This window comes from Eublepharis macularius, chromosome 5 (genome assembly GCF_028583425.1).
Source record: "Eublepharis macularius isolate TG4126 chromosome 5, MPM_Emac_v1.0, whole genome shotgun sequence".
Classification (NCBI taxonomy): Eukaryota; Metazoa; Chordata; class Lepidosauria; order Squamata; family Eublepharidae; genus Eublepharis; species Eublepharis macularius.
The window spans coordinates 164,978,904-165,005,801 of record NC_072794.1 but is presented as its reverse complement, the minus strand read 5'-3'; the positions used below and the strand labels follow the sequence as shown (position 1 = coordinate 165,005,801).

General features: G+C 44.7%; 1 protein-coding gene across 4 annotated transcripts in view; it reads left to right on the top strand.

Annotated features, from left to right (window-relative positions):
• KCNQ2 (potassium voltage-gated channel subfamily Q member 2) overlaps window positions 1–26,898 on the top strand; it is a 140,369-nt gene that overhangs the window by 87,960 nt on the left and 25,511 nt on the right. For 3 of the 4 annotated variants that reach the window (XM_054980656.1, XM_054980654.1, XM_054980653.1), the window contains exons 7-11: window positions 1,157–1,252; window positions 6,258–6,352; window positions 17,272–17,301; window positions 24,231–24,299; window positions 26,001–26,030. In XM_054980656.1, the coding sequence (XP_054836631.1) occupies window positions 1,157–1,252; window positions 6,258–6,352; window positions 17,272–17,301; window positions 24,231–24,299; window positions 26,001–26,030 (320 nt within the window). The remainder of the gene's footprint in view (window positions 1–1,156; window positions 1,253–6,257; window positions 6,353–17,271; window positions 17,302–24,230; window positions 24,300–26,000; window positions 26,031–26,898) is intronic. The other variant, XM_054980655.1, reaches the window with a different exon arrangement.

Here is a 26,898-nt window from a genome sequence, read left to right as displayed (position 1 = left end):
GTTGTAAAAATGGTGTGGGGAGAAAGGCAATTGCCCTTCCTTCCCCTGAAGTGCCATGGTCCTCACTAGAATTGGGTCCTCAGGCTGCAGTTAAAATGAGTTCCTTGGCAGGGAATGGTGGCATGTCTCTGGGTTGTCCCTGGGGACTCCGTATTGTCTAGTTCCACCCCAAGTTGTTATAATTTGGGGGTTCAACCCACCTCAAGTGGGTTGCTTAACAGCTGCAGTCTGTTCAGAGGTTTTAGCTGCAGTAGTGGGACCCTGTTGACAGGCACAAATCACTGGGACCACATATCCCCAGTATTACAAGACCTACCTTGAATGGCCTCTCCACTTCCGGGACCAATGGAAAGTGCTGGTCATTACTTTCAAAGTCTTAAATGTCTGGAACCAGCAGGCTGAAGGATTCCCATATCAATCTACCTGTCAAGTCAGATTACCTGCCTAGGCTTTTCTCAGATAAGGGAGGTGGCTACCACAGGGGACCTTTTTTCCAGGGGTTCTTGGAATATTTCATTGCCTGCCTGACTCTTGATCATTTTCAGACACTAAATGAAATTAAAACAATTTACCAAACTATTTCTTTGACTGTTTTGGCCTGTTTGACTTGTTACTTTTAAAACTCTTCTCCTTGGAAAACTGATTTTTGTTTTGTTTCATTTTTGCTCTTGTAATTTTTCTGGCTACTAACTTTGTTGTTATATAGATTGTTTTAGATTTTTTTTACATTTCTTAGACTTTTATTCTGCAATTTATTGTACCAACGAGGCTAATAGTTGGGGGCAGATTTTCTTCCTATTCCTCTTCTTCCGCTTCCTCTTCTTCTTCCTCTTCCCCTTCCCCTTCTGCTCACTACTACTCTGTTATTACAGTCCATCAGATGTCTGAGCTGGAATTTTTTGGTCTTTCACCTACTCAGATTTTATCCAAGAATCTAGAAGTCAATGAGGTATCACCTTAGTATAGGGCATAATGATAACAACCAATCCCATTACAACAGAGGTAACTCCAAGGTTATTTAAGGACCATTGCACAGATACAGAATTTGTAGCCAACCTTTCTTCTTAAGGGGGATGCTCTTTCTTTTTTACTCCCTTCCATAAGGGAGAGAAGCGGTGATGCTGTTTATCATAAGTAACGTTGCTCTTCCTCACAGGGCATTCTTGGTTCTGGATTTGCTCTGAAGGTTCAAGAGCAGCACCGTCAAAAGCACTTCGAAAAGCGCAGGAACCCTGCAGCAGGCCTGATTCAGGTGAGCAACTCAAAGATTGGAACGGGCAACTTCTGGGTTTGTGCTCTGTTGTCTTTTGCTGTGAGCCATGTCCTGTCCAGAATGAAAGCTTCTCAGGTGTGTCTTACCCTCCCAGGTTCCTGATTGAATGCTCCTACTTAGGCAGTCCCTGGATTTCTCCTTGACCCGGTATGATTTTAGCTTGCCCTTGGTTACCATAAGCCTTGGTTGCTCCTCCTGGCTCTCATTTCCCTTCCCACTGGATTCTCTGCCAATCCTGGCCCCAGGCACTGATGCCTGGCTAGTTGACTATAGCCCAGCATCTCAACAACTCCTTGCCTAAATCACAATCATATGGAAGGCCAGCATCTCTTACTGACCTTCTGGAGCTCAAGAACTATCTCCTTCAGGGTTCCTCCTATGGCTTGATTTTGTTGTTACCAAGAGACTTCGATCACTGTGATCCACAAGAGCCTCCGTGGTGTAGTGGTTGGTGTTGGATTAAGATCAGAGGGCCAAGCTACACATGACGAATGACACTTGAACGGCAAGTGGATTGAGTGGAGGGCAAGTGAACAGGGAGAAATACACTTGCTGTTCAAGTGTCATTCGTCATGTGTAGCTTGGCCCTGAGACAGCCGCACTCAAATCTCCATTCAGCCAAGGAAGCTCAATGGATTATGATGGGTCATTCTCTCAGCCTAAGCTTATTACTTCACAGGGTTGTTACGAGAATAAAAGGGAGGAGGAGAGAGCGATGTAAGCCACTTTGCGTCCCCATTGGGGAAAAAGGTGGGATATAAATGAAGTAAGTAAATGCCAAGGGAAACTGCTGTTGTCTGTACCACATTGCTTTCTTTTACAAAAGCTGGAGACATTTCCTAAGAGCAAGAGGACTTCAGCACAGTACTAGTTTGCTTCACTCTGCTTAGCCATCCCCTCCGAGGCAGAGATTAAAACTAATACTGGGTGTTTATTTTATTCGGGTAGCACTTCAGGGATCCAGCGGAGGCCACCAGACACTTCTTTGTGGCGGGCCAGTTCCTACCAGACCATGAGCTAAAATCCAGAGTTCCATCTGTTCTCTTAGGAGGCAGCAGAAGTCAGCCAGGAATGTCCTCTGATGGAAAGGCCTGGCTGGCTGTGTGCAGGACTCTGCATTTTTTTAAAAAATGTAAATTCTATTTATATTCTGCATCAAGGAAAAACACACACATACCTTCTGTGCCAGGAAAAAAGCTCAATCTGCAATTACTTCGATTTAATTTTTTTTGTCCTGCTCTTCATACACGATTTCTCCCTGCCGTCTTCTTGACAATTTTATGAAATAGTTTCGGACGAGAGATGGCAATTAACCCATTGTTACCCAGTGGTCTTCATAGCAGAGCAGGATTTGAATTCATGTCTTCCGAGGCCTAGACCTACATGCATGTCTGTCTGTCACATTTTTATCCTGCTCTTCATACACAATTTCTCCCTGCTGTTTTCATGACAACTCTGTGAGATAGGTTAGGATGAGAGACAGTGGCTGGAACAGCATCACCCATTGAGGGAGCAGGATTTGAATCTAGGCCTTCCCAGTCCTAGGCCAACACATGTTTCCGTCTTTCTATCTCATTTTTATCCCTTCTTCCATATTATCTCACAAAAGCAGTAATACCACTAATTATTTTAATCAACCAATCTGCATCTGTTATCTGTTTTTTCTATTTTTGCTGATTTTATGACTTGCTCTGACTTTTTTAAGGCATGTTTTTGAGATACTGTCATTGGCTGATGTTTCTATGAATACTAGGCTGAGGATGGTTTTATTCCTGACGTGGGGCTAGTGTTAGTATCCTGTTCTACTGAATTTTGCATTTTTAAAATTGTTTTATCATTAGCTACCTTGAGCCAGTCTCTGGAGAAGCATTTAATCCGCACAACAGCCCTGTGTGGTTGGACAGGCCGAGTTGGGTAGCATGAAGACATCCGCTAAGATGTCCTGTTGAGATGGGATTCCTGCCCAGCAGTCCCAGCATTGCACCACTCCAGTGCTCTTCTACAAAGACTTGATTGTTTTGCTTAAACTTGCACAGTGCGAATTTTGTTGCCATGTTAATTGCCCTGACTTGGATGGCCCAGGCTAGTCCAGTCTTGTAAGATCTCGGAAGCTAAGCAGGATTGGCTCTGGTTAGGACTAGGATGGGAGACCATTGAGGAAGTACAGGGCTGATAAACAGAGGCAGGTAGTGGCAATCCACTTCTGTTTGTCTCTTGCTTTGAAAACCCTATGACGGGGTCGCCATAAGCCAAGTGTGACTTGACAGCACTTTACACAAAGGGGGCACAAGGAGCAGGGCGATGACCGGGGGAGAAGCTGAGTTCACATGCAACGTTGTAGAATAATGGTTGTTGTGGATTTTCTGGGCTGTATCACCGTGGCTCTAAGACCATGGCGATACAGCCCGGAAAATCCATAACAACCATCCACAAATAACCAACAACCATTGTTCTCCGTCCGTGAAAGCCTTCGACAATATATTGTAGAATAATGTTGATGGAGGCCACAACGGAAGGAGTGGGGCACTCTGGAAGCCCCCAGGCAGCCCCAAGATGCTATCCAGCGTTGAGGAATGAGTGCATCGCCCAAGTCAAAATCTGCAAGGCAGGGTGGCCCTTCTGCTGGGCACAGCTGAGCCTTGCCAGCCAGCTTGGAGCGGTGGCTGGGGAAGGAAGGAAGGCTGACAGCTTTAATTAATTACATGGGTAGACTCAACCTGTGGGTGGAGATATTAAGGCCGTCCTGAATGTTCTCGCACCTCTGTTGGCTTCTGCTGAAATGGGGGCGGTGGTGGTGCAGTGCTTAGCAGGAACAGATGCCTGCACATTGTACATCTTTAAAGGGGGGGGGGTAATAAAATGCAACATCCCCCTATCTTTTTCCTTAGTGTTAAAATCTTGACGTGGAAAAAGAGAGAGGGAGGGAAGGAGATGAGATTGCGGCATGAATCACTCTGCAGTACTGGAGTGATCTGAAATCTTGCCTCCTCCTCCTTGCCCACCTAAGAGGGCCCCTCCAGGGAAGAAGACAGCACTTCTGGACCTTCATGGCACAGAGCATCGTCCAGCGAGGGGGTTGGATCAAGCCATCTGTGAGAGGGGTGAGATGAAATCTTAATGGAGAGATACAAGCTACAGGTGCTTTCCTGGGAGACAGCAAGGACACAGAGAGAGAAGCCTGAAATGGAACTGGTAGGGCCAAGAGTCCAGGCTGGGCCAGGGAGCGAAACAAGAAGCTGTGCTTTGAGCCATGCACCATGGCTTCTTTGTTGTGCCAACAGAGATCTATCGGTGCAAAAGCTGTGGCTGGGAAGTATAGTTGCAGTTTTTTTCTCCAGCCACAGAACACTTTTCTCAGTGATCGGTCACGGTACAGAGAGGTGGGACAAGGCAAGGAATCAGTTATTGCTTGAGGCCCTAAGAGGATGGAAGCATTTTTGGATGGTTCCATAGATGCAGAGATGGAAGGGAACTGGAACGTGATTATTTGTCTCCCATGAAAAAAAAATTGCTGGCTGGAAGTTGACTGGCTTATGATAGCCTTGGAACAGGGTACCGAAGGGTGCCCTCTCTGCTACGGCATCCAGGCTCCACTCTGTGATATTTCTCCATCTTTTGAATTAAGGTGGATCATGACCAGAGACAGGGTCTTTTGCTGGTGCACCTCGGCTTTGGAAGGCCTTCTCCACAGCCAGTTGCATGGTGCCTGGCCTATGTATGTTTTAAGTGGCAGGTTGAAAACATTTGACCGTCCAGTCATTTTATTTACCGAATAGACCCTCTGTTTTTGCCCTTAGATTGACTGCTTTTTCTGAATTATTGCGATGTGGTTTTTATGATGCTCTCTTGTAAATTTAATGACTCTGCATTGATTTTATTATTAATATATTTTAAAATATTTTATACTGGAAGTCAGTAGGAAAAGAGGAAGAGTCTGTTAACAATAAGACATTTTGGAGGTCTCTCATTTATAGGATCGCCATAGGTTAAAGGCAAGTTGCTGGGACGCACATGCGCGTGCACACGCACACTCACACACAAACACACACATTTTTATTTAAATATAATCTTTCTTACTTTCTTAAAAAAAAACCAGGGAGTCAGAAACTTTGAATTTCACCCATTTCTGCATACTTAGGAGCAATTTCACACATTGCAAGGAAGGAAATGATGACTCATGCTTCCATGAATGGTGGGCTCATGCTCCTTTCCCGTGGGGAGATGTTTCCCAATCTGGAACTCATGTATCTAAAGGTGGATATAGACACACTGCAATGTAGTGTGTGCTGTGATGTCATTGCACCTTTGTGGCACATAACACACACACAAGGACAGCTGTATATGGCACAAGGAAGAAATAAAATACCCTCCTTCTTATATCCTGATGTGAGAAGGTGAAGTGCATCTCCCCTGAACTTAGGAAGGAACCAGATGGTCCAACAGACAAAAAGAAGCTATTGGCCTGTGTCTTTTTGTTTTCACCACCACACCAATCGAAGCACAATGTGCAATGCCACATTATTCCACAATGCCTTTTCCTGTCCCACCACCCTGTTTAGTCTCACTGGCTGGTGCTGTTGGGCCCTCTCAGAGATCCAAGGTGGTGTAGAGGCTAGAGTGTTCAACTAGGGTTGTTCTGGGTTCAAATCCCCATTAAACCCCATGGGGAATCTTGGACCAGTCACCTTATCTCTGCCTGACCTACTCCACAGTGGTGTTATGAGGATAAAATGGAGCCGAGGAGAAACGTGCACATCAATGTGAGCTCTTTAAAGGTAGAAAAAAGTAAAAATAAGAGAAATTTAAAAGCGTTGATACTGTAAAGAGTGGTGTGCTCTGAAACCCAGGCAGAAAATGTCTGTTTCTTTTATTAGCTACTTCAGTGTGTGAATTAAGATACTGCAGTGATAGGTTTCCTCCACACAGTATTGGAATAGATCCTTTTAATGGATCCAGATCTGCCTCTTCTGTCTCATCTTTACAGGCTGCCTGGAGGTTCTACGCCACCAACCTCTCTCGAACCGATTTGCACTCCACCTGGAATTACTACGAGCGAACGGTCACCGTCCCCATGTACAGGTAGCTGATCCTTGGGCCACTTCCTTCCTCTTCGTGTTGTGGATTCCCGGTTCCATCCCGAGTGTTTTGCTTTTTTTTTTTTTAACTTAATGGCTTCTGTTATTGGTAATTCTTTTTGAAAATGCAGTTTTCTTTTCAGTTACTTTAAGTTTTTTTGCCATCGTTTTCATCTCCATGAAATTAATTTCTTTTTCTTTTTCTTGTGTGCGTCTGTGTGTATGTCTTCCATCATTATTTTTCTCGTCAGTGCTATTGTGCTGTGACACTTGCCATGGCAGTGTCCGAAGACCTCCTGAAGGGATATCCCTGGAAATTAGGTAAAAAAAGAGACCCTTCTCTCCATGCCCCCCTCCCCAGTAACATTTAGCATTTGGAACAGTTTACTTTGGTTGGGGTAGTGGGATTTTGATGTTGTGCCTGTCTGTGAAGTTGTGGATTCAGCATTTCCCGATGTTGCCTTTGAGAACAGCAGTTACTTCAGTTCCCAACACAGACTTCTTCTGCATGGTGAACTTTACAATGGGATTTCTTCATATTTGACCCATGAGGATCGGAGTCTGTTTATTCATTGATTCTTGGTCCTGTACTACTTCACTTCTTTAATTCTATACTTTGAGGGAGTTGAACTGAAGTGGTGTCTTGTTTTTATTTCTGCACTAGAAAAATGCTCCATTTTTGCTGTGGGATTTCTGGAGAACATGTTAAGTTCCTCAGTTAATGGGCTGAGGACTTGTCCGTGTCCTCAGTCCATTGCCTGAGGACTTGTCAGTTTCCTCAGTCGATTGCTGAGAAAACTTGCAAGGTTTTTTTTTTAAAAAATGCTCTAAGATTGCAACCTTGTAAGATCACTGTTTTAAAAACATTTTAAAAAATGCCAAAAGAGAATGGACTAAAAAGTATTGAAAGCACAGGTGGAAACTTTAAAATATCAAGTGGGATTGTCATGATCTGGCTGTGCCAGGAAGGCCTAGCGAGGCCTCAGAAGCCTATTAGCAGTGGGAGTAGGTCTGTCTACAATTCCCAGAAGCCCCTGGGCCGTTTTGGTGCCCTTTTTGGCCAATCAGGACACAGGGGGCTGGTGCTATATAAGTCTGGGAGGGAAAAAGCCTGCGTTCTTCCTCCCAGGGAGCAGGCCAGAGGAGGTTTCTGCTAGGGGGAGAGGCCCTCATCCAGGTAAGGTGAGAAGACAGGCCTGGCAGACAGAGGGACGGGGAGTTCAGTCGCGCTAGGGCCTTTGGTTTATTTTGCTTTCACCCATCTGTTGTTGCTAATGCACCTTCTTGTTGCTTGTTTGTTTGATAGTAACTGACCTCCTTGTAAATAAATCCTTTTGTTTGTTGTTACTCTGCTGGGTCCTCATGCCTGTTTATTGGCCAAGCTACCGAAGTCAGAAGGGTTGGGAGGGTATTCTGGGCTTCCCAAGGGACCCTAAATCCCAGAGCAGTGGCAGCATAAGGTGGCTCACCCTACCTGAGGCATGACAGGGATTCATGACTGTCTGCAGAATTTTAGTATTAGCCATATTGTAGAATTCTCCCTCTGGCAGTTGCAAGGTTTTTTTAAAAAATTTTTAAAGGCACCCACGTTGCCTTAAAAATCAGGAAAAACCCTGGATTGGTTGCTGTGCAACCAATCAGGACGCAGAGGGAAAAAGGGGCGGGTGAAAGGCAGGGCCAGGCCTCACACTGAAGAAAGCATTCTGCACTTCAGAAAAGCCGTGGTTTGACTTTGCTGGGGAAAAAACATCAGAGTATGCGCACAAGAGGAAAAGCTGCAGAAAAGTAAAGGAGAGATGGATTCTAGGGCAGATGCAGCTTTTCTTCACGTGGAACGCAAAGGTCTGGGAAGCAGTTTGGAGACTGAGTCAGAGTATTTTGACTTACAATAACAATAAAAATAATTAAAAAATGATGATGATAAGAAATAATACTGTATGTAGCATTGCTTTGCATTTTCAAAGTGCATCACTTACATGGTTTTGGTAATCTTCACAATGGCCAGTATTTATTACCTCTGTGTTGCCAGTGAGGGGCTGGGAGAGTTGTGGCTTGCCTATCAACACTGAGGGAGTTGTGGGGAAAGATCAGGAATTCTTGCAGGTGGGAAAAGATTTTGTCAGTTCCAGGAGGTGGGAGGTGGGAAGGGCTTTGAGGAGGAGGGGAAGGGTTTATGATCCCCATTAAGTTGCAAATAAACAGGGGTCATTTCGTAGAAAAAGAACTGGATGAACTCATTAGCATAATTCATCAGCACAACTCATTAGCATATGCCACGCCCCTTGCCAGCACCAGAAGTGGTTCATTAGCATAACTGATTTGCATATGCCACACCCCCTGACATCACCTATCCTGGCTGCTTTGGACCCAATCCTGGCTATTCAGGGCCGAAATTGGGCCCAAAATGGCAAAAAGGGGCTGAAAATGGCCGAAAAGGAGTCCAAAATAGTCAGGATTGGGCTGCTGCTGAGTGGGAGAGTGATCCACCACCCATCAGAGCCCCGATCTGGGTCGTTTCGGCCCCAATCCAGGCTGAAACGAACCCAAAATGGCCAAGAGTCAGGTGGGTGGGGCCACCTGACATGTGACCTCTTTGGGGAACTGCCGGAACTGCGTTCCACGTTGCCCCTTGAAATGAGCCCTGCAAATAAAACAGCAGAACAAATGCTGGATCCCAAGGCCTCTAAATAGCTGCAGAATCCCCTTGATTGCCTCCCTGAAGAGCAAAGGCACTCCCCCCCATTTTTATTTTTATTTAAACAGACAATAAACAACAAAAATTAATATAAAATAAATAGAACATAGAAAGAATAGAAAGGAAAAAAGGGAAGAAAAGAGAGGGAAGAAAAGAAGAAAGAAAAAGGAAAATAAAAATAGAGAATATAATATAAAAGAAATATAAAGAAAAAAGGGCTTCTGATTTTGCCCCACCAGTTGGAATGAAGAGGCAGACACCAGAGTTGGAACTAAAAGGGCTGCTTTATTGAATAACAACAACAATATGTCAACATAGCAAGGGCCTAATTAGTGGTACAGGTCAGGCCATGGGGTTGGTCTTGGACCTCTGCCCTGCCCTGGCCCCTGTGGCGGCAAGAGCCACCTGTGCACTCAGAACAACTGAGCCAGCATTCGTCAGCTCATGGCCCGCTCCCACCGCAGACCAAATCATAAGAAGCTTGCAGCCACAGCTACACTCAGTGGAGCCCGCAGAGGAGTGCACTGTTGACCGCGGCCTTGCCGGCTCACTGCAGCATGGTGCCAAGAAGTCCTGTTTTCACTGCTGCAAGTGACCAATCACGAGGTGCAACTGGTTGCTGGGGGCCAGAGCGGCCTTATAAGGCCTCTGTCTCTGCCCCCCCCCAGTGTTCTCGGATGCCTGGGAAAGCCCCAGCTGTCTCCCCCTCCTTTGAGGAGGCAATCCCCAGCCCCCAGCCACGCGGCTCTTGCCACGGCTGGGGAGTGCTGCATTCTTTGAGGCAAATGCATGTACAATTAAAAAATTATCTCTCACTCTGTGGTTACAAAAAGCTCTTTTTTATTCATCTAATTTTTTTTTCTTAATCGTCAAAACTACAAATCATTAATTCATTTTGATTTGGTATTGGTTTTGGAAGATCCTTTAAAAGGAATTGAAATACTAATGGCCAAACTGAAAGAGTTTGGTGCATTAGTGGGTTTCAAAACAAACTGAAGACAAGAATGTTAACAAAAATATGAACATTCACGAGCAAAAGCACTTTCCATAAGCAGTGGCCAGTCTCCAACTTGTCCTGGACAGGATTTCTGGGGTACTCTTGCAGGTGGAATTCATAGTCCTTATTCAAGCAAAGTGATATAAGCAAAAGGTGTTAACCCAAGAGATCAATCTTTAACCAGTAAATGCTGAAGTAATTCTTACTTTTTTATTTATTTAGACTATTTCTGTGCTGCCTTTCAGAGTCCTGCCCAAGTCAGCTTACAGTTAAAAAAAACAATGTTAAAACACAAACTGTGGGACATAACCACATAAAAAACGATCTGTAAAACAGAGCAGGCCATTTAAGAGGCGATAAAATAAAATTGCTAAGAAAAAGCTAATAAAAAGGCTATCGTATTTTGGTCACATCATGAGAAGACAAGATTCTCTGGAAAAGTCAATAATGCTAGGAAAAGTGGAAGGCAGCAGGACAAGGGGAAGACCTAAAATGAGATGGCTGGACTGAATAAAAGAAGCCACGTCCTCCAGTATGCAGGATCTGAGCAAGTCTGTTTTGGATGTTTTGGAAGTCTTTTGTTCATAAGGTCACCATGAGGCGACTTACGACACAACACACACACACACAATAAAAAGCTTGATTAAAAAGATGTTTTGACCTGGCACCTAAAAAAAAGTTAAGTAGGCACCAGGTGAGCCCCAAGGGAGAGGATGTTACAGACATGAGGTACCACCACAGAAAATGTCCTGTCTTTAGTCACGCCTGACAGACAGGGCTTGAGAGGTGGATCTTAACTGGCATGTTGGATAGTAGGGGAGGAGATGGTCAAGGTATTCTGGACCAAGTAAACAAGCCCTTGGTTTTTGGTGATTCTGGTTACATGGGATAGTTTCCATTAGTAGCAATAGAGTGCTATGGTGTGAATGACCTTAGTGCTGGTTACTTGGCCAGTAGAATAGACTTATCCAGAGAAAGAGAAATGGGGGAAGGGGATCCCCAACTTGATACCTGTGGAGTGGAAGCTCCCAGAAGGACAGATCCTTCTTAGTAGTTGAAAAAAAGGCAGTGTCATTTCCTTGCAGGCAGACCATGTGACGCGGTTCTCCTGAGCCGAGGGATGAGTAGGGCTTTGTATCTCCCTGCTTGCTAAATGCATCCGGCCATCTGATTTTCCACATCCCCGATTCTTCACATTGTACGATATGTCCGCGGGCCAGCGATGAACAAAGCTTCCTGTCGTAGTTAATATGCTTCCACAAAATAGCTCCGTGAGAAAGTTATGAATGAACTGAGTCATGGCTGTATTCTGTTACACAAAGGATGCCTCCTCAAAGGTTACATTTAGGGCCTACTGCCAGAGCTGGTATTCTAGGAGGTGCAGCGTATGCGTTGCATTCCAACCCACCCACCCATGTGTTAGTGGAGCTTCAAATGTTCTCAATTTTCATTGTGCTCAAGAGATGCTGGCCAGAGTCCAAAGAATCGCTCTGCAAGCCAAAGGCGGCTTTTGATTTTTGATCTCAGATAGCAACCTCTTCCCCCAACACATTTCCATGTCAAACAGCAACCTGCTTTGAAATTGAGGGAAGGAGTTTGAAAAACCATTTGGCATATGATGTATTGATAGGGTTTTCAACCTCTAGGTCGTGGCTGGAAATCTGGAATTATAACAAATCTCCAGACCAGAGAGATCAATTTCCCTATAGAAAATGTCTGCTTTAGAAGATGGATTGTATGGTATTATACCCTGCTGAGGTTCCCGCTTCCGAAAGCCCGCCGTCTCCAGCCCCTCCCCCCCCAATCTCCATGAATTTCCCAACCTGGAGCTAGCAACGATATGTTGCCATTTTTGATTCATGGAAGGAAATCCATGAATCCAAAATGCCTTTTGGAGCAATACTAAGTGGGTTTACTTAGAAATCAGTACCATTTATTCTGTGGGGCTTACACTAAAGGAAGCATTCTTGGGATTGCAGCTCTTGGGATCCTGGCAGGGTCTTTTTAAAGAAAACAAAGCATCCTTGCTGTTCCTCTGGGGGAAGAAGTGTAGTTGCAAAGAGCAGGACATACAATGGTAGGCAGATGCAATGGGGTGTAGTCGATAGATTTTTGGACATGAACTGGAGAAACTTCGGCTCTGATCCCTGCATGGCCACAAAGCCCGATGGGTGACTTTGGCCCAGTCATTGCCTTTCAACCTAGCTTACGTGACTGTTGCATCCTTCCTTGCTCCAGTACCCTCCCTGTCTCACTTTCCCACCTGGGAGGCTGAGATTGAGATACGCACTCTCTGTTCCTTCCAACGACCCTGCAAGGTAGGCATTGGAGTTTCTCTGTGTAGTGCGCCACCACCCCTTAGATATTTGACACGTAATGGAACACTGGAAATGAAGAAAGAGTTCCCTCTGTCAGAACTATGCTTTTAAATTTTTGCTTCACCTGCTTAAAATCAACTCCCTCTCACCTCGTTTTATTGTTCTGTTAAAAAAAAAGATGCTCTGGTTTGGAATAACTAGCTGGGGGAAGGGGGCAAAGGGGAAGATGGGAGAAGTGTTTGGATGTTTTTGGGGAGGGGTCAGCAGAAGGGGGGAAGGGGCAAGAATCAGAGACACTGCAAAGAGAGAAGGTCTGTGGGAGCATTTCAGCCCCAATATGTGGGGTGTGGTTTACCTCCAGCCCTTCATTAGACACTGCCTGGGTGTTTCCAAAGTGGAAATGCATTTGAGAGCCAGCATGGTATATCGGTTAGATTGTTGGACTAGGATCTGGAAGAATTGGGTTCGAATCCTCATGTTGCCATGGTAGCATGCTGGGTGATCTTGGGCCAGTCACACCCTCTCAGCCTAACTCACCTTACAAGGTTGTTGAGAGGATAAAATGGAGGAGAGGAGAACTAGGTAAGCTGTTTTGGGTCCCTATTGAGGAGAGAGGTGGGGCTTGGATGAAGTAAATAAATAAAACAAAACAAAAATGAGAGGTTTTTTTTCAAAAGCCAAACAAGAAATTTGAAAGCTATGATTTTTCACAATGCCATGTTCAGTAGAAGGCGGTGAGTTTCTGCTTTTGTTTTTAAAAAAATACAGGGATTGAAATTCACACAGCCCTTTTTCTGCTGCAACTGGGCCTTCAGGGCGTTCCTGAGAAGGTCGTTGACAGTGGAGGTTTAACTTCTCTTTTTGTAATTAGGATTAATAACATCTTCAGAACAGAGAAGATTAATGAATGCTTGTAAATGACCAGAGAACCTTTTTATTACAGGCAGTGGTAGGATTGTTGCTGGTTACACTTTAGCCAGTGTTGTTGGGCTATAACGGAAGGTCATATTGGACAGGATAGGTAGGAGCCACATGTAATTATATATTTGTACCCACCAATTCATGTGTCTCTTGGAACGGAGTTGAGGAAGCATATAGTTTTTAAGCAAAAGTGGAATGTTGCGAAGGGTGCTAAATCTTGCTGCCTCCTTTGCCTTACTTTGCTGTGGCTTTCAACACTCATTTGCCCTTTCAGCACCCTGGAGAGCTGCCAGTGGGTAGGGCAGGATGGAGCGTAGACAATAGTGAGCCAGATGGAGCCATGGACTGCTTCATGTGAACTGTGGAACTGTGGAATAATAGCATCAGTGATAAAAACTGGTGTAAAATGGTTCAAACTTTTACATACAGTGTTAAACTATGCCAAGTAAAATAGGAATATTGAGAGATGAATGGAACACATCAGGATTTGAGACAACACTTGACTGATTCAAATCATGCTGTGTACTTGCGGAGTTGACATATATGTAATAAAATGCATATCTGTAAAGTCTGCATTTTTTCATCACAGCTGTTGTATGCAACATTTTCCTTGTGTAATTTGTGTGATGCCCTAATTACTTTTGTTCTGGAGTTCATAGACGCTGCCTTTCCCATATGCATAATTTGGGAGGTGGGTGGGGTTAACTTGAAGTTAGTTTGGGTCCTTTCACTCGGCATTCTTCTGGCTAAAGTTTTATCATTTGCATGAATGTAGCATTTCTTTTGCCATCTCCTTTTGGGCCATTCACACATTATCTTTTTTCTTCTCGAGGTGTCGGCTGAAATGTGTACTTGAAAAATATAAAGTGGGGGCAACAAATAAAATGAGAGTAAAATTTGTGTCTGGGTAGATATACTTAAACTTTGCAAGCCAAGATTGGATGTGGCTGTCTCTTCACTATATTTTCAGGGGCACATTTGAGATTGCCGCTGCGTAATGTGTGAATAAGCTCTTACAGATATAAAATGTCAAAATAAGAAAGGCCTTCTGTGGATCACTGAAAATATAAGGGACATTTCATTGCAGGGCTCAGGCTTCATGTTAAAACGCTGTAATTTTCAAACAAGCATATAAGCTTGGGTTGTGAGTCAAAGATGGCACACTGTTACAGTGTGCTCCTGGGACAGGTTGTAGGCTATGATTACTGCTTTTTGGCCCTTATGGGTGAGGGTCCATGGATCACTAGAAGAGCATATGTATTTTATGTCCCTGATATCTACTGTTAAAAGAAACTTAGTTGGTAGGGCTTGGAAAGGCTATTAAGAACCTGGGGATATATTGTCAGCATGGTGTAGCGGTTGGGGTGTTGGAATAGGATCTGGGAGACCCAGGTTCAATCCCCCACCCTGCCATGTAAGTTTGTTGGGTGACCTTGGGTCAGTTGCATGTTCTCAACCTAACTGACCTGATGGGGTTTCTGTGTGGATAAAATGAGAGAGAGAAGAACAATGTAAGCTGCTTTGAGTCTCCAAAGCAGGCCAAATAAATAACAAATAAATAAATGTTCTTCTTTTATAATCCTGCTGTATTGGTGATGACTCACTTTTTATCCCTGCACAGGCACACTCTTGCCTGCACGAGGATAAAGAGTCGTTGCCAGTACTGCTTGCTTAAGAGGGGGACAGGGAGGACCAGCATGCCCCTGCTAAGGTTCTGCAGCGGCTGCGGGAAGGCCCAGCTTGGCCTGGCGCTACCACCCGGCACACTGGTGGGGAGGACCGTGCTTCCGCACTGGCCTTCTCTGTCGCTGCAGCAGCCTCCTAGGGGTCTCCAGAGGGTTGCACTGCTGCAGCCACTGAAGAACCAGGGAGGCCTGCCACAGTGGCCTGGCCCTCAGCACGACCCAAGCAGGCTAGGGTGTTGTGACGGGCTGTGGACTGAGGCTGCACTCCGCACCAGCCCAATTTCCACGTGCTGGAGGCTGAATCTGGCCGGTGCAGAGCACAGGAATGATGCCGTGGTGGTGCAATGGAGCGCATTAATGCTACCAGGGCCCCGCGATGGGCCCTGGAGTACTCCTGCGCTCTGCACCGGCCTGATTTCTGGTCATTTGAGGCTGAAATCAGCCTGCTGTGGAGCACAGGAATGCTGCTGCGGCAGCGCATGCCATCACAAGGCCCCACTAGAACCTGTTGTATTGTTAAACACAATGGGCTTTGTTGCTAGTAATACATATAAACAGTGCAAGGAAGCTGAATTGCAAAATTGGGAGAACGTGATAAAAAAGTGTATGCAGATGAGGGCAGTGATTGGTTCTTTTTGATTTACGTGTCTCCCTTCCCCCCAACACACACACATCCACTTTGCGACATTGTGTGGTAAACTACACGGTCTGCTTCTCAGTGTTTGTGGGGGTGTCTTTCCTTCAGAGAGTTTTCTGTGCCCACCTGCCCTCCTTAAGGAGAAAAGTGGGGTATAAATGAAGTAAATAAATAAATTCTCAGTGAGAAGCAATAGTGGCAACCTATGTGCACCAATGCCGATATTTCCAGTGCATCTGCAGGTGTTCCTAGTACCATGAAAAAACTGGCATTCGGGATCAGGTTCCCTCTCCAGGATACAAATGGCTTTAAAAACAGAGTTGGGAGCGGGAGGGAAGCTTAGTTGTCGGGCATGTTTCTGGTCACTCATGTGGCATCTTAAATTCCCCCTGACTTTATGCAGATCAAATATGATACAGATTAGGTACTGCTGTAGTTGCATCCTGATTGTAGCCTTCAGAAATTAAATGCCTATGCAAGAAGGTGTATGGAATAAAACCTGCCCCAGAGCTTAGGTGTAGTTGGAGTTAGAAGAAGGGGCTGCAGAGCAGTGAATTTCACACGTGTGTTCAAATCGGCAACTTACATGCTTAGCTTCAGGTCAGATGCTCTAGAGCGGTCAGTTTACCCCAGTCTTGTGTAGTATGCTTTTTTTTTCCACGTTAGAGTTCCTGTGGGAGTGTATCATGTTTACCAAGTGAGAATGTGCGTGTACTTTTTTCTAACTGCTCCAATGTTACTAATCTGTGTCAAGTGATGCTGCGTATGTACTCTTGCTTAAGAACATGAGATATACCTTTCTGGAGACCAGAGTCCACCGAGACCGTCTTGCATGATACTTGGCGGGCTGCCATTGGTCCACCAGGAAGACTTAAGAAATTTTCCCCATCCAAATTTTCCATACATTTTGAGATCCTGAATACTGGGCCTGGTTTCCAGAAAGACACTAATATTGTAGCCCTTGAGCATGTTGAGTAAATTGCAGGGCAAAGCGGGATACTGATGTGTCATAGGATCACATCCAGATTCCTTTTTGGCCTGTGATTGGAATGTGTCCACATGTGCGTTGATTCAACCATAGCGCATAACAGAAATGCTTTCTTGAGATGCAGCTCTTGCTTTGCACTGACAATCAATGTGATTGTGTGCGGGCGAATGTCAGTCATCTGTAAGAAAAAACAGACCGCAAACGGAAATCTGTGGCAATCTGTACATCCACCATGTCTGAAATTTAGAAATGATCTAAATTAAGCTGGAACATGGAATATGGACCAGGAAGGAGGAACAGAATGGACCCACGGAAGAAAAATAGAATCGAACAAAATAAATGTGTTCTTTCCTACTAGAAATTGGCTAGTGGACTGTACCTTCCACCAATCTCTGTTTTGATGCATACCATGAATTTGGTGCTCTTAAATTATGAATTGATCCAGAATGATAACTATTTGTAGTCCAGGAATCAATTTTGTGAGACCCTGTGCTAGTCATTATTGATGGATGGACAGCTGTCTTCCATGTGAAGTCCACTTAACTCATATGCTAATTTTCTTTGTTCTGTTTCTTTTCTCCCCCTTCCTTTTGAAACAACCGTTTGTTTTCTCCTTCTTATATTTCTCTGCCCCTTTTTCTTACCCCATGTTTTCTTTACGAAAAATGTTCGAAACAAAAAGCTCACAATCGCAAACCTATGGTCCTTCCAGGTATGAAGTGCATGTGAATTCAAGTTGGTGTGTTGTGTTTGCTCCTTGTTCATTATTTGGTGCAGGGAACCTGCAAAGCTTTATTTTACTTTTTCAAAAAGAAAAAAAAGACACAGAAACGAAGCCCTTTCCAAAATCCAGTAGCCAAACTTCTGAACAAAAAGGCTGTTGACAATGGAATGCCATTTTGTGTGTCTTTGCCAGCGTATGAGTTCTTGCTAATCGCATAGAAACAGGAGGGCAAGAGAGTGGAGAAATGGTTCTAAAGGGAGACATTCTGAAGAACACTGGTGAATTTAGATGGCTGAAGGACTCTGCTTTTTTCTAGCAACCGTTCTAAGAATCCTGCATTCATTCCGTTACCAGTGGTGTAATTTCTTTAAAATCAGGAAGGGTATTAATATAGGTCTCAATATAAGCCTGGTCTACGGCTTCCGTCCTTTAATCACATACAAATAAACATGTATAGCTATAGATCAAAGGGCAATTTGGTCACTTTCCAAGCGGACGCAATGCTTTGTACCAGTCCTTCGTAACCCACTTTACGTGTTTGTCATTCGCTAAATTTCATACGGCGCCCCTATTTTTACGTCCCCCCTGTCCTTGCATTTTCCTCGCTACTAACTTTTCTCCCTTCTTCCACCACCTTTGCTGATCTCCTGTTTTTCTATACTATGGTGTCCCGTAAGACCAAACTAGACAAGACATTGGAGATCCGGGATCAGATCTTTTGTCTCTTTGGATTTCTATTAATAGCTGCGTCGGGGAGGGGGGAGGAAGGGAGGAATTGGATCAAAACGGTCATTGGCTGGGTGGGTGAGAAATGTAACCCTTCCCAGTGTAAAACAGCTCTGGAGGCTAGTAGCCACATATGAGAAAAAACGGTTGGAAATTTGCTCCAGAATGTGTTGGCAACATCCGGGTGCTAAGCAATATAATCTTCTGTAGCTTCCTCTGCTATTAATAGAAATGGCAAGAGATAGGAAATCCAATTCTTGACTCTACAGCTTCTCATCTCTGTTGCACCATCAATCTCTCCTGACGTTATATTAAAACTGCAATGGTTACATTTTTGGGGCCCAGTAACCGTTTCCTGAGGCCGGCTGGTAGCCATCAAAAAGCTGATTCCACGTAGGTGGGTCCCGTGTTCTGAATGGATGAAGCTCTGACCACATCTGGGCCACCCTGATTACTTTATTCCTTCCCACGCAAGCATCTGACCACTTCCAGTGGCAAAGAAAAGGATGTGGTAATTTGCAAGGCCCCATGTGATGGGAACTTTGATTGCATTGAGATACGGCAGGAAATGATTTATTGGTGGTTACCATCCTTGGGTAATGTCTGAATTGGGTCTGTGCCACAGCTTTTAGAGGAATTCGTTCCAAGCTGATTAAAGGTGGGATGAGTATTACTGGTAACTAGAGGCTTCAATCCTTCTGTGCTGGTGGCCAGGATGTGAGCAGACGTACGGAACTGCGTAACCGAAGCCCTGAATTTGACCTACTTGTGTTGTTTGCAACATGGGGGTAGCAGTCCTCTGGAATGGCTCTTTGGAGTTGCAGTGTTTCATGGAAGGAAGCAAAATTAGGAAAGATCTGAGCAGTGTAGCGAATACCTTTTTCCAAAAAGCTCCCCCCCCGCCAAGTCCTACTGTGTGCTCATCCATCCTTTCTTCCACCTCCTGTGCTTCCAGAGTGATTTTGGCTGTCTCTCTCTCAACCCTTTAAAGGTGGAAGAATTGGTTGGGGTAACCAAGCCACTACTTCTTCCACTTGGGGCAAAAGCACACTGCAGCAGCAACAACATTGCCAACACAACCATAACACACCTCTACCTTCTCTTGGGGTGAAGACAGGCGTAAGCTTTTGAGCTTGGTCAGTGGAGGTTCACCAAAGCGCCCTGCATGTTACGTTTCCCCAACTTAAATGGTGGCTGAATTGTTAGTCTTACCTGTGCATCAGGCCAAATGCCGCCTCTTTAAAAATAGCATAACCCATCCATTTATAGGCCCAGGGCTTTTTTTCAGCTGGAACGTGGTGGAACGGAGTTCCGGAACCTCTTGAAAATGGTCACATGGCTGGTGGCCCCACCCCCTGACCTCCGAGCCGTGGCACGGAGGGCAATCTAAACTCCTCTCTGTCTGGAGATCAGGGGGCGGGGCCACCAGCCATGTGACTATTTTCTCCGAAGGCAACCCACTGACTTCCACCACCTGTTTTCCCAGAAAAAAAGCCGTGTATATGCCCATCTTTCAACCTGACAACCCCTTCCTCACAACAGCATATATTTAAAATTGCAAACTGCTTTGGAATTGGGGCGAAGAAGTGTATTGGTGACGCTTCAGGTGCTGGCCAGTAGATTCCCTCCAAAGGCAACTTCCTTCCTGTTCAGAATATTACGTCTGTCTTCATCCTTTCTCCATCACTCGAAAAAAGATTCTGGTGGCACAAGGGGTGCAATCCAATGTAGGTAAGGCATCAGCTCCTTTACTGATTGCAACCCACCAGTCGAAGACCAGTGCACCATAGATATCTGCTTTGCGTCGACAAGAAGCATTCCTGATCCTCTCTTGTATTGCTTTCTCTACAGTAAAGCAGGGTAAGTAACGGTGTGCTAGCCCCACAGAATATGCAGCAAAGAGCAAGTGAGGCAGTTTTCTTTTACTTTGGACCAAGCGCCCTTCCGAATCCTTGCATCCACTTCTGTGTGTTACTTTCCTGGTCCCCAGGTTGCTGCGCTTTCCCTGTGCACCCCTCCTTCACTTACTGTCTTACTCTTTGCTTTACTTAACCAAAAAATTAACCCTTTTGTGGTGTGTGCGCTCGCATGCATTTGTGGGGGTGTGTATTTGTGTTGTACAGGCCATATTGTGTTTTCTGTGTGGGACATCGCAGCTTGAAGGCATGAATCTTTCCTGACTCCACCTGCCTTAATAACGTTTGTGCTTTCCAATGGTTAATCTTCTCTTTTCCCTTTGCTGTGGACAGTGAATGGTTAGATGTGGTTATTCAGCACTGTCACAACAAGAGCAGATTGTTCTCTTCAGTGAAAAAACTTAGCCCTCGGTGGCTGGCCCAGACATCATGTGAAACCATGGTTTTTTTTTAAAACTAACCATGGTTAGTATGATTGTACAAACATAAACCAATCTGCTTACTGTAGTTAGTTAGGATTTGTCATTCCAGGATCTGAAACCATTTTTTCAAGTTTGTTTCTTAACAACACTCCTAACTATGGTTTTGCGTAACCTACGAACACGACAGGGACATCTGGGATTTAATTCTGGTTGTTCCCAGCACTGCCTTCACCTGATGCAAACTGGGATATCAGCTGGGTCTTTGTATCGGAGGCACAGGAAAGACCGAATGAAATCAGCATTAGCAAACCAGGATTTGAATGAACTGCAATCTGAATCCTGGTTTCATAAGCCAGCCATAGTTAGAATTAACCCTGGTTTCTCATTATGTCTGAACGGAGCTCATGAGTGATAAGCATAATCCAGCTACAAATTCTAGGTCCTCTGAGGTCGCATGCAGTGTGGTTTTTTCCCTAGCGATTGTCTGAATCTGTGTGCCTAGGTCTTGGAGTGCGGCATGATCCTTGCAAACAAGATAACATCTTTTCTGGGAAGAAAGAATATTGCAATACTTCTGTGCCCAAACCCATGTATTTTCCACAGAATTTGAAGTATATTTTTGTTAGTTTAATAACTCATGGAAGTTATTTTTTTGCCTCTGCTACACCCCTTTTACCAAACAAATTATCCCTCTATTTTCTGTGATAAAGGCATAACAGTCTGGCTTAAAATGACCATACAGAATTTCTGGATAACTTATCTACATCCTACTTCGCTCGCTTATATTTGAGGGACTCATTACAAATTAATTTTTAAGTCTTGTTGATGAATTTCAAGGGAGTCACAATTCATATCAACAATGCCAGATTCCAGATTCACCTTTTCTTTAAAATCTATATCCAAAAGTAGGGTTGGATCTGGAATATTATCTATCATTATTGATATTAAAGAATGTTGAAAATGTTCATATAAGGAAATATCCATGTAGATTTTTGCACAGTCATGCATCTCTAAGCCTGTTGATTTCAGTGGACTTAGAATGATACAATTCTTTCTTAAGATGGTACTTTTAAGCTAGGAGGTTTTTGAATCTTGTAAAACAAGCCTTGTGGTTGTGAAGCTCTTTTGCATGCAGTTGGTAGAGGTGAGCAACAAATCCTAAATACGGAGCGGTTTGATGTGAAATAGATCAGGTGTTGTCCACCTCTGGACTTGCCATCAAAACTATCTCTCCTTCCTTGCAAATCCAGCCAAGTAGACTACTTAGAGAGTAAGCAGTTCAACTGCCCTCTTCAAATTTCTAGTCGGTTAAAAAAAAGAGAGAGAGACATCCCATCCTCTTTAAAATTAAATGTACACAACTCAGTCTGGCACTGGCAATGGCATGCGTTCCTGTGCCTAGCAAAGCATGCTGGATCCAACTTGCTGTAGAGCTGGTTTTTACCACTTACTTTGCCCCAACCATTATTAGAGGCCAAGAAGAAAAAAACACGCCAGTCTTTCTGTGTCCAGGGAATCCACATAGGTACTATCAGGGCTTTTTTTCAGCTGGAACACGGTGGAACGGAGTTCCGGAACCTCTTGAAAATGGTCACATGGCTGGTGGCCCCGCCCCCTGATCGCCAGACAGAGGGGAGTTTAGATTGCCCTCCGCCCCGCTCCAGCATGGAGGGCAATCTAAACTCCCCTCTGTCTGGAGATCAGGGGGCGGGGCCACCGGCCATGTTTCCATTTTCGCCAAGGGTGATTTAAACTTTAAAAAAATCCCCGCCCTGTTCCAGCTGACCCAAAGTGACATCATAGTGTAGTCCTGAGAGCGTGCACACACTTTGCATGTGCACATGTGTCCCCAGATGGCCTCCTTCGTGACAGAGATTTTTTGTTTTCCTTAAGCGCCCCGAAGTCTCTTCAGTGTACCACGTTCAACTGATGGCAGGAAAATGCAGCTGATCCTAAGCTCGTAAAGAGACGAAGCCCTTTTTAACTTACAAGACAGAGTTCATATTAATACGAGGAACAAGTATATTTTCTGTGCTTCAAGTGCAACAGTTCAGCCAACCCATTTTCCTGTCACCTTCCTCCCAAGCAGTCCTGCCCCGTTTCCAACTTTTACAGCATTCTCTTTACATCCGTGTACATTCCAAGGACCTCTGGAATTGCCTGTGAGATAAGACTGGCCATCAGCCTTGTTTTAGTATTTCTTGATTAGATTGACAGTACAATCCTAATCAGAGTTACTCAGGTCTAAATCCATTGAAATCAGTGGACTTAAACTGGAGTAACTCTGTTTATGATTGCACCGTTAAACCACCGACTATGTTAAACGATCAGGTTTTTAAGCTGTAGAGGTTAGTTTTGTTGTCTTGAATTGTTTAATGGATGCATTTTTTCTAATGTGTATTTGCTGATGGTTTCTTATATTATCCCTTTTTTCGCCTGTTAGTCATCTTGAGCCAATAACTGGAGAGGCTGATATCTGAAACTGAGCATATTAATATGCTATTTCAATACGATTTTGCCTTCCTCCAAGGAGTTATGGCACCATGGATGGCTTTTCCTATTTTATTCTTCCAACAATACTGTATGGGTACCATTACAGAGAGCCAGTTTGGTGTAGTGGTTAAGAGCGGCAGGACTTTAATCTGGAGAGCCAGGTTTGATTTCCCATTCCTCTGCTTGAAGCCAGCTGGGTGACCTTGGGTCAGTCACAGCTCTCTCGGAGCTCTCTCCGCCCCACCCACCTCACAGAGTGATTGCTGTGGGGATTGTAATAACATACTTTGTAAACCACTCTCAGTGAGTGTTTTTCTGAAGGGTTGTATATAAATCGATGATGATGATGATGATTAACATGGAGAGACAGTAACTGGCCCAAGTTTCCTGGTGAGGATTTTAATCTGCATCTGGTATGCTAACCCAGATGTCCCCAACATGGCACCCACTGACATCTTTCCTTGTGCCCTCAAGTGTTTTTAGAAGGTGGGTGGGGCCAGGTGGGGCTTTTCCAAACACAACTTCTGATTTACCATTGGAGATTGATCGGCTGTGCAGATTTTTTTTAAAGTTGCTTCGTCAGCAGCTGTCCCCACAATGCAAGTATCCTCACTCTGTGACTAAAGGTAAGCTGTTTTGTACGCTGGAAAATATTTTTTAAACAAAATGTTCATTTTAAAAGGCATCTTATCAAACAGTGCTTCTGCCAGAAATGTTGAAGTGTTAACTGCTAGAGTTATGCATAACCTCAGTCCCTGACACGTTGGGATTGGCTCTGCCTCTTGTGGCAGCCATTTTGTGGTTGGCTCCACATCTTGTGGCAGCCATTTTGTGGTTGGCTCCACGTTTTGTGGCAGCCATTTTGTGATTGCTTTCACCACCTTGTGGCAGAATTCCAAAGGTGCCCACTGGGTAAAAAAAAAGTTGGAGATCCCTGCTCTAGCTACTACCTGATGCCGATTCAAAGCTTATCTTAGAAGTAACTTCTAGAGGCAACAATGACCTTCAAACACAACACAATGTAAAGAGAATGCTATAAAACTGGATATGCTCGGGAAGTTCTGCTTAACTGACAGAGACAGCTCAAGCAAATTCATTAAGCATAAAAATCAGGCACCCCACCCTTCCAGAGTTTAGAGCTAAAAATCCAGAAACGCTCTCTCCCCCCTCACCTTCTTTATTTTGCTTCTCAGCTTCTGAGAAACTGCTAGAAGTAGCTTAAGCTGTTAAAAAACTGCTCCTCTCTTTCTGTGTTTGCAAACAGGCAGAATTTCAGGGACAGGGAAAAGGTTGCCGCTCCCCCATAATGTGTCCTTCTCCGAATATGACTTTTTCTCTCATTTTTTCCCATCCAAATTAGACTCATTCCTCCTTTGAATCAACTGGAGCTCCTGAGGAACCTGAAGAGCAAATCTGGATTAACTTTCAGGTCAGTAGAACTGGCTGGAGACTGAAGGGAGGGAGATAAGAAAACAAGGGTGGGCTTCAGAAATGATGAAGGCTAAAAAGGGACACAGGACTCCTGTGGGTCTTGTGGAACTTTTAAATGTCGTTCCCTTTTTGAGATAGCAGCCGTTTGGAGAATGCACAAAACATTGAGAATGTTGACTTGATCCAACACATAACACAGCTTAATAGAGATAGATTAATGCAGTGATTCTCGCCCAGTGGTTTGAGAGCCTCATGTGGCCCTTTGACATGCCATCTGTGGCTCTTGTGGGCAGCATTCCTCAGTATGGCTCTTGCCCTGTTTTTCAGAAATGCAGGCAAGGCCGTTTCCAGTGGATGATGGGCCAGAGCTAAGCTGGGCTGTTCAGGCTCCTTAATCCCTCCTATCATATCATTTTCCTAATTTAAATCCTCACACCAATGCAAAACTATTATTTGTCAGCTGAGAAAAGCATACAGACACTATACATAGGTACAGTATAACAGCAGTTTAACGGTGGCACCATAGAGACAAACAAGACTTTTTCAGGGTGTGAGCTTTCAAGAGTCAGAGCTCCCTTCTTCAGATACATCCCTTCTTCGGATACTTCTTCAGATGGTATCTGAAGAAGGGAGCTCTGACTCTCAAAAACTTACACCCTGAAAATCTTGTTTGTCTCTATGGTGCCGCTGGACTCAATTCCTGCTGTTCTGTTGCAGACCAACATGGCTACCAACCTCAAATAGGTACAGTACGTTTTCCCCAGCAAATAGCAACCAGGTTGCTAGTCAGGAAAATGATGTTAGTGGCTAGCAGGGCTTTTTTTCAGCTGGAACACAGTGGAACGGAGTTCCGGAACCTCTTGAAAATGGTCACATGGCTGGTGGCCACGCCCCTGATCTCCAGACAGAGGGGAGTTTAGATTGCCCTCCGCACCACTCCAGCGGCATGGAAGGCAATCTAAACTCCCCTCTGTCTGGAGATCAGGCGACAGGGCCACCAGCCATGTGACCATTTTCACTGAGGGCGATTTAAACTTTAAAAAACTTCCTCCTTGTTCCAGCTGACCCAAAGTGATGTCATTGGCCCTGGAAGCATGCATGCAGTTTGCACGCACACATGTAGTACCAGGGGCACCACCTCCCACCAAGAGTTTCCCCCTGTGCTGGCAACCCACCACCTCTTTTCCCAGTTCCACCACCTCTTTTCCCAGAAAAAAAGCCCTGGTGGCTAGGTTAACCCCTCTTTCCCAGATATCATGTCCCCATGTCCCCCTTCCTTGAAACAGCTTTTAACTTCAAAAAGAAGCAAGAGATTGAGTTGCAGAACTTCTTCTGTCTCAGCCAGTTGGTCGCCTAATAATTCCTATAGTCACCTGCCTGCATGCTCATGTTTTTAATCTTAAGGTATAAGATGCAGTGATGTCTTCTTGGTAGAGAACAGCAGTAACTGCTGGAAGCCCCGAGATTTGAAGTGATGGATTTATATGGTGACATTGGGCGTGGGTGTCTCTTCTGAGCCTGTGAAAGAGCTCAGCTTTCCTCTGGAGGATGCTACACCCTCTTGATTGGATTTTGGCTTAGAAGCTTGTTAAAAAGCAGACGTTCTTTCACCTGAGCATCCTGAGCCCATTTGCAGGGACGGCGGGTTGTAAATTGGATTAAAAAAATAAAATAATGTTATTTCTGCTTCTGTTTAAAGGAAGGAGCAGCAGCCTGAGCCATCTCCAAGGTCTGTATGTTTTCAGAGAGTTCATTCTCTTGTTTTCTGGCTTCCTCTCTCTCTGTTGCTGTCTCTTTCTGCCTTTGTTTTCCTGTGTGTCACGTGTGTGTGATGCTCGTGGCGACAAGGAGCTGAGAGCCATTCAAATAAGCATTATAAACCTTTGACACGCTCATCCCGCGCTGTGAGACCTCTGTCCGCATGTCTCGTAACTTACCCATTAAAATAGCCCTTGCCATCTCCTTTTCTTCCTTTCCAGTGGCAAACGTGCTGTTTAGCTGTATGGACCGGTGGAGTCACGGGTGGGGAGGGAGGAACGGGCCTTGCAGCTGCATCAAAATGAAGGCATAGATGCGGCATGGGTACACTCAGAAAGGGACTGGGGAAAAAAACAGCATAAAGGCCCTGGGGAAGGGCTGGTGATACATCGGAAGAAATGGAAGTAGTCTTAACATTGCCATTGTCCAAGCTGGGGAACACCAGTGACGAGGGGGTGACCTCCATTCTTACATTCTGTTCTTCTCTTGGCCGTGAATCTTCCTTTCTCTTGGTCCCAACAGCAATGAATGAAAGGATTTGCATTAACGGGCAGTGTTTGTCCCAGAACCATTGTTTTACAGTATTCAGATAAAATAATAACATAACATTCGATTTATATACCGCCCTTCAGGACAACTAGATGTTCACTCAGAGCGGTTTACAAAGTATGTTATTATTATCCCCGCAACAAAACACCCTGTGAGGTGGGTGGGGCTGAGAGAGCTCCAGAGAGCCGTATCTAGTCCAAGAAGATCACCCATCTGGCTTCAAGTGGAGGAGCGGGGAATCAAACCCGGCTCTCCAGATTAGAGTCCTGCTCTCTTAACCACTACACAAC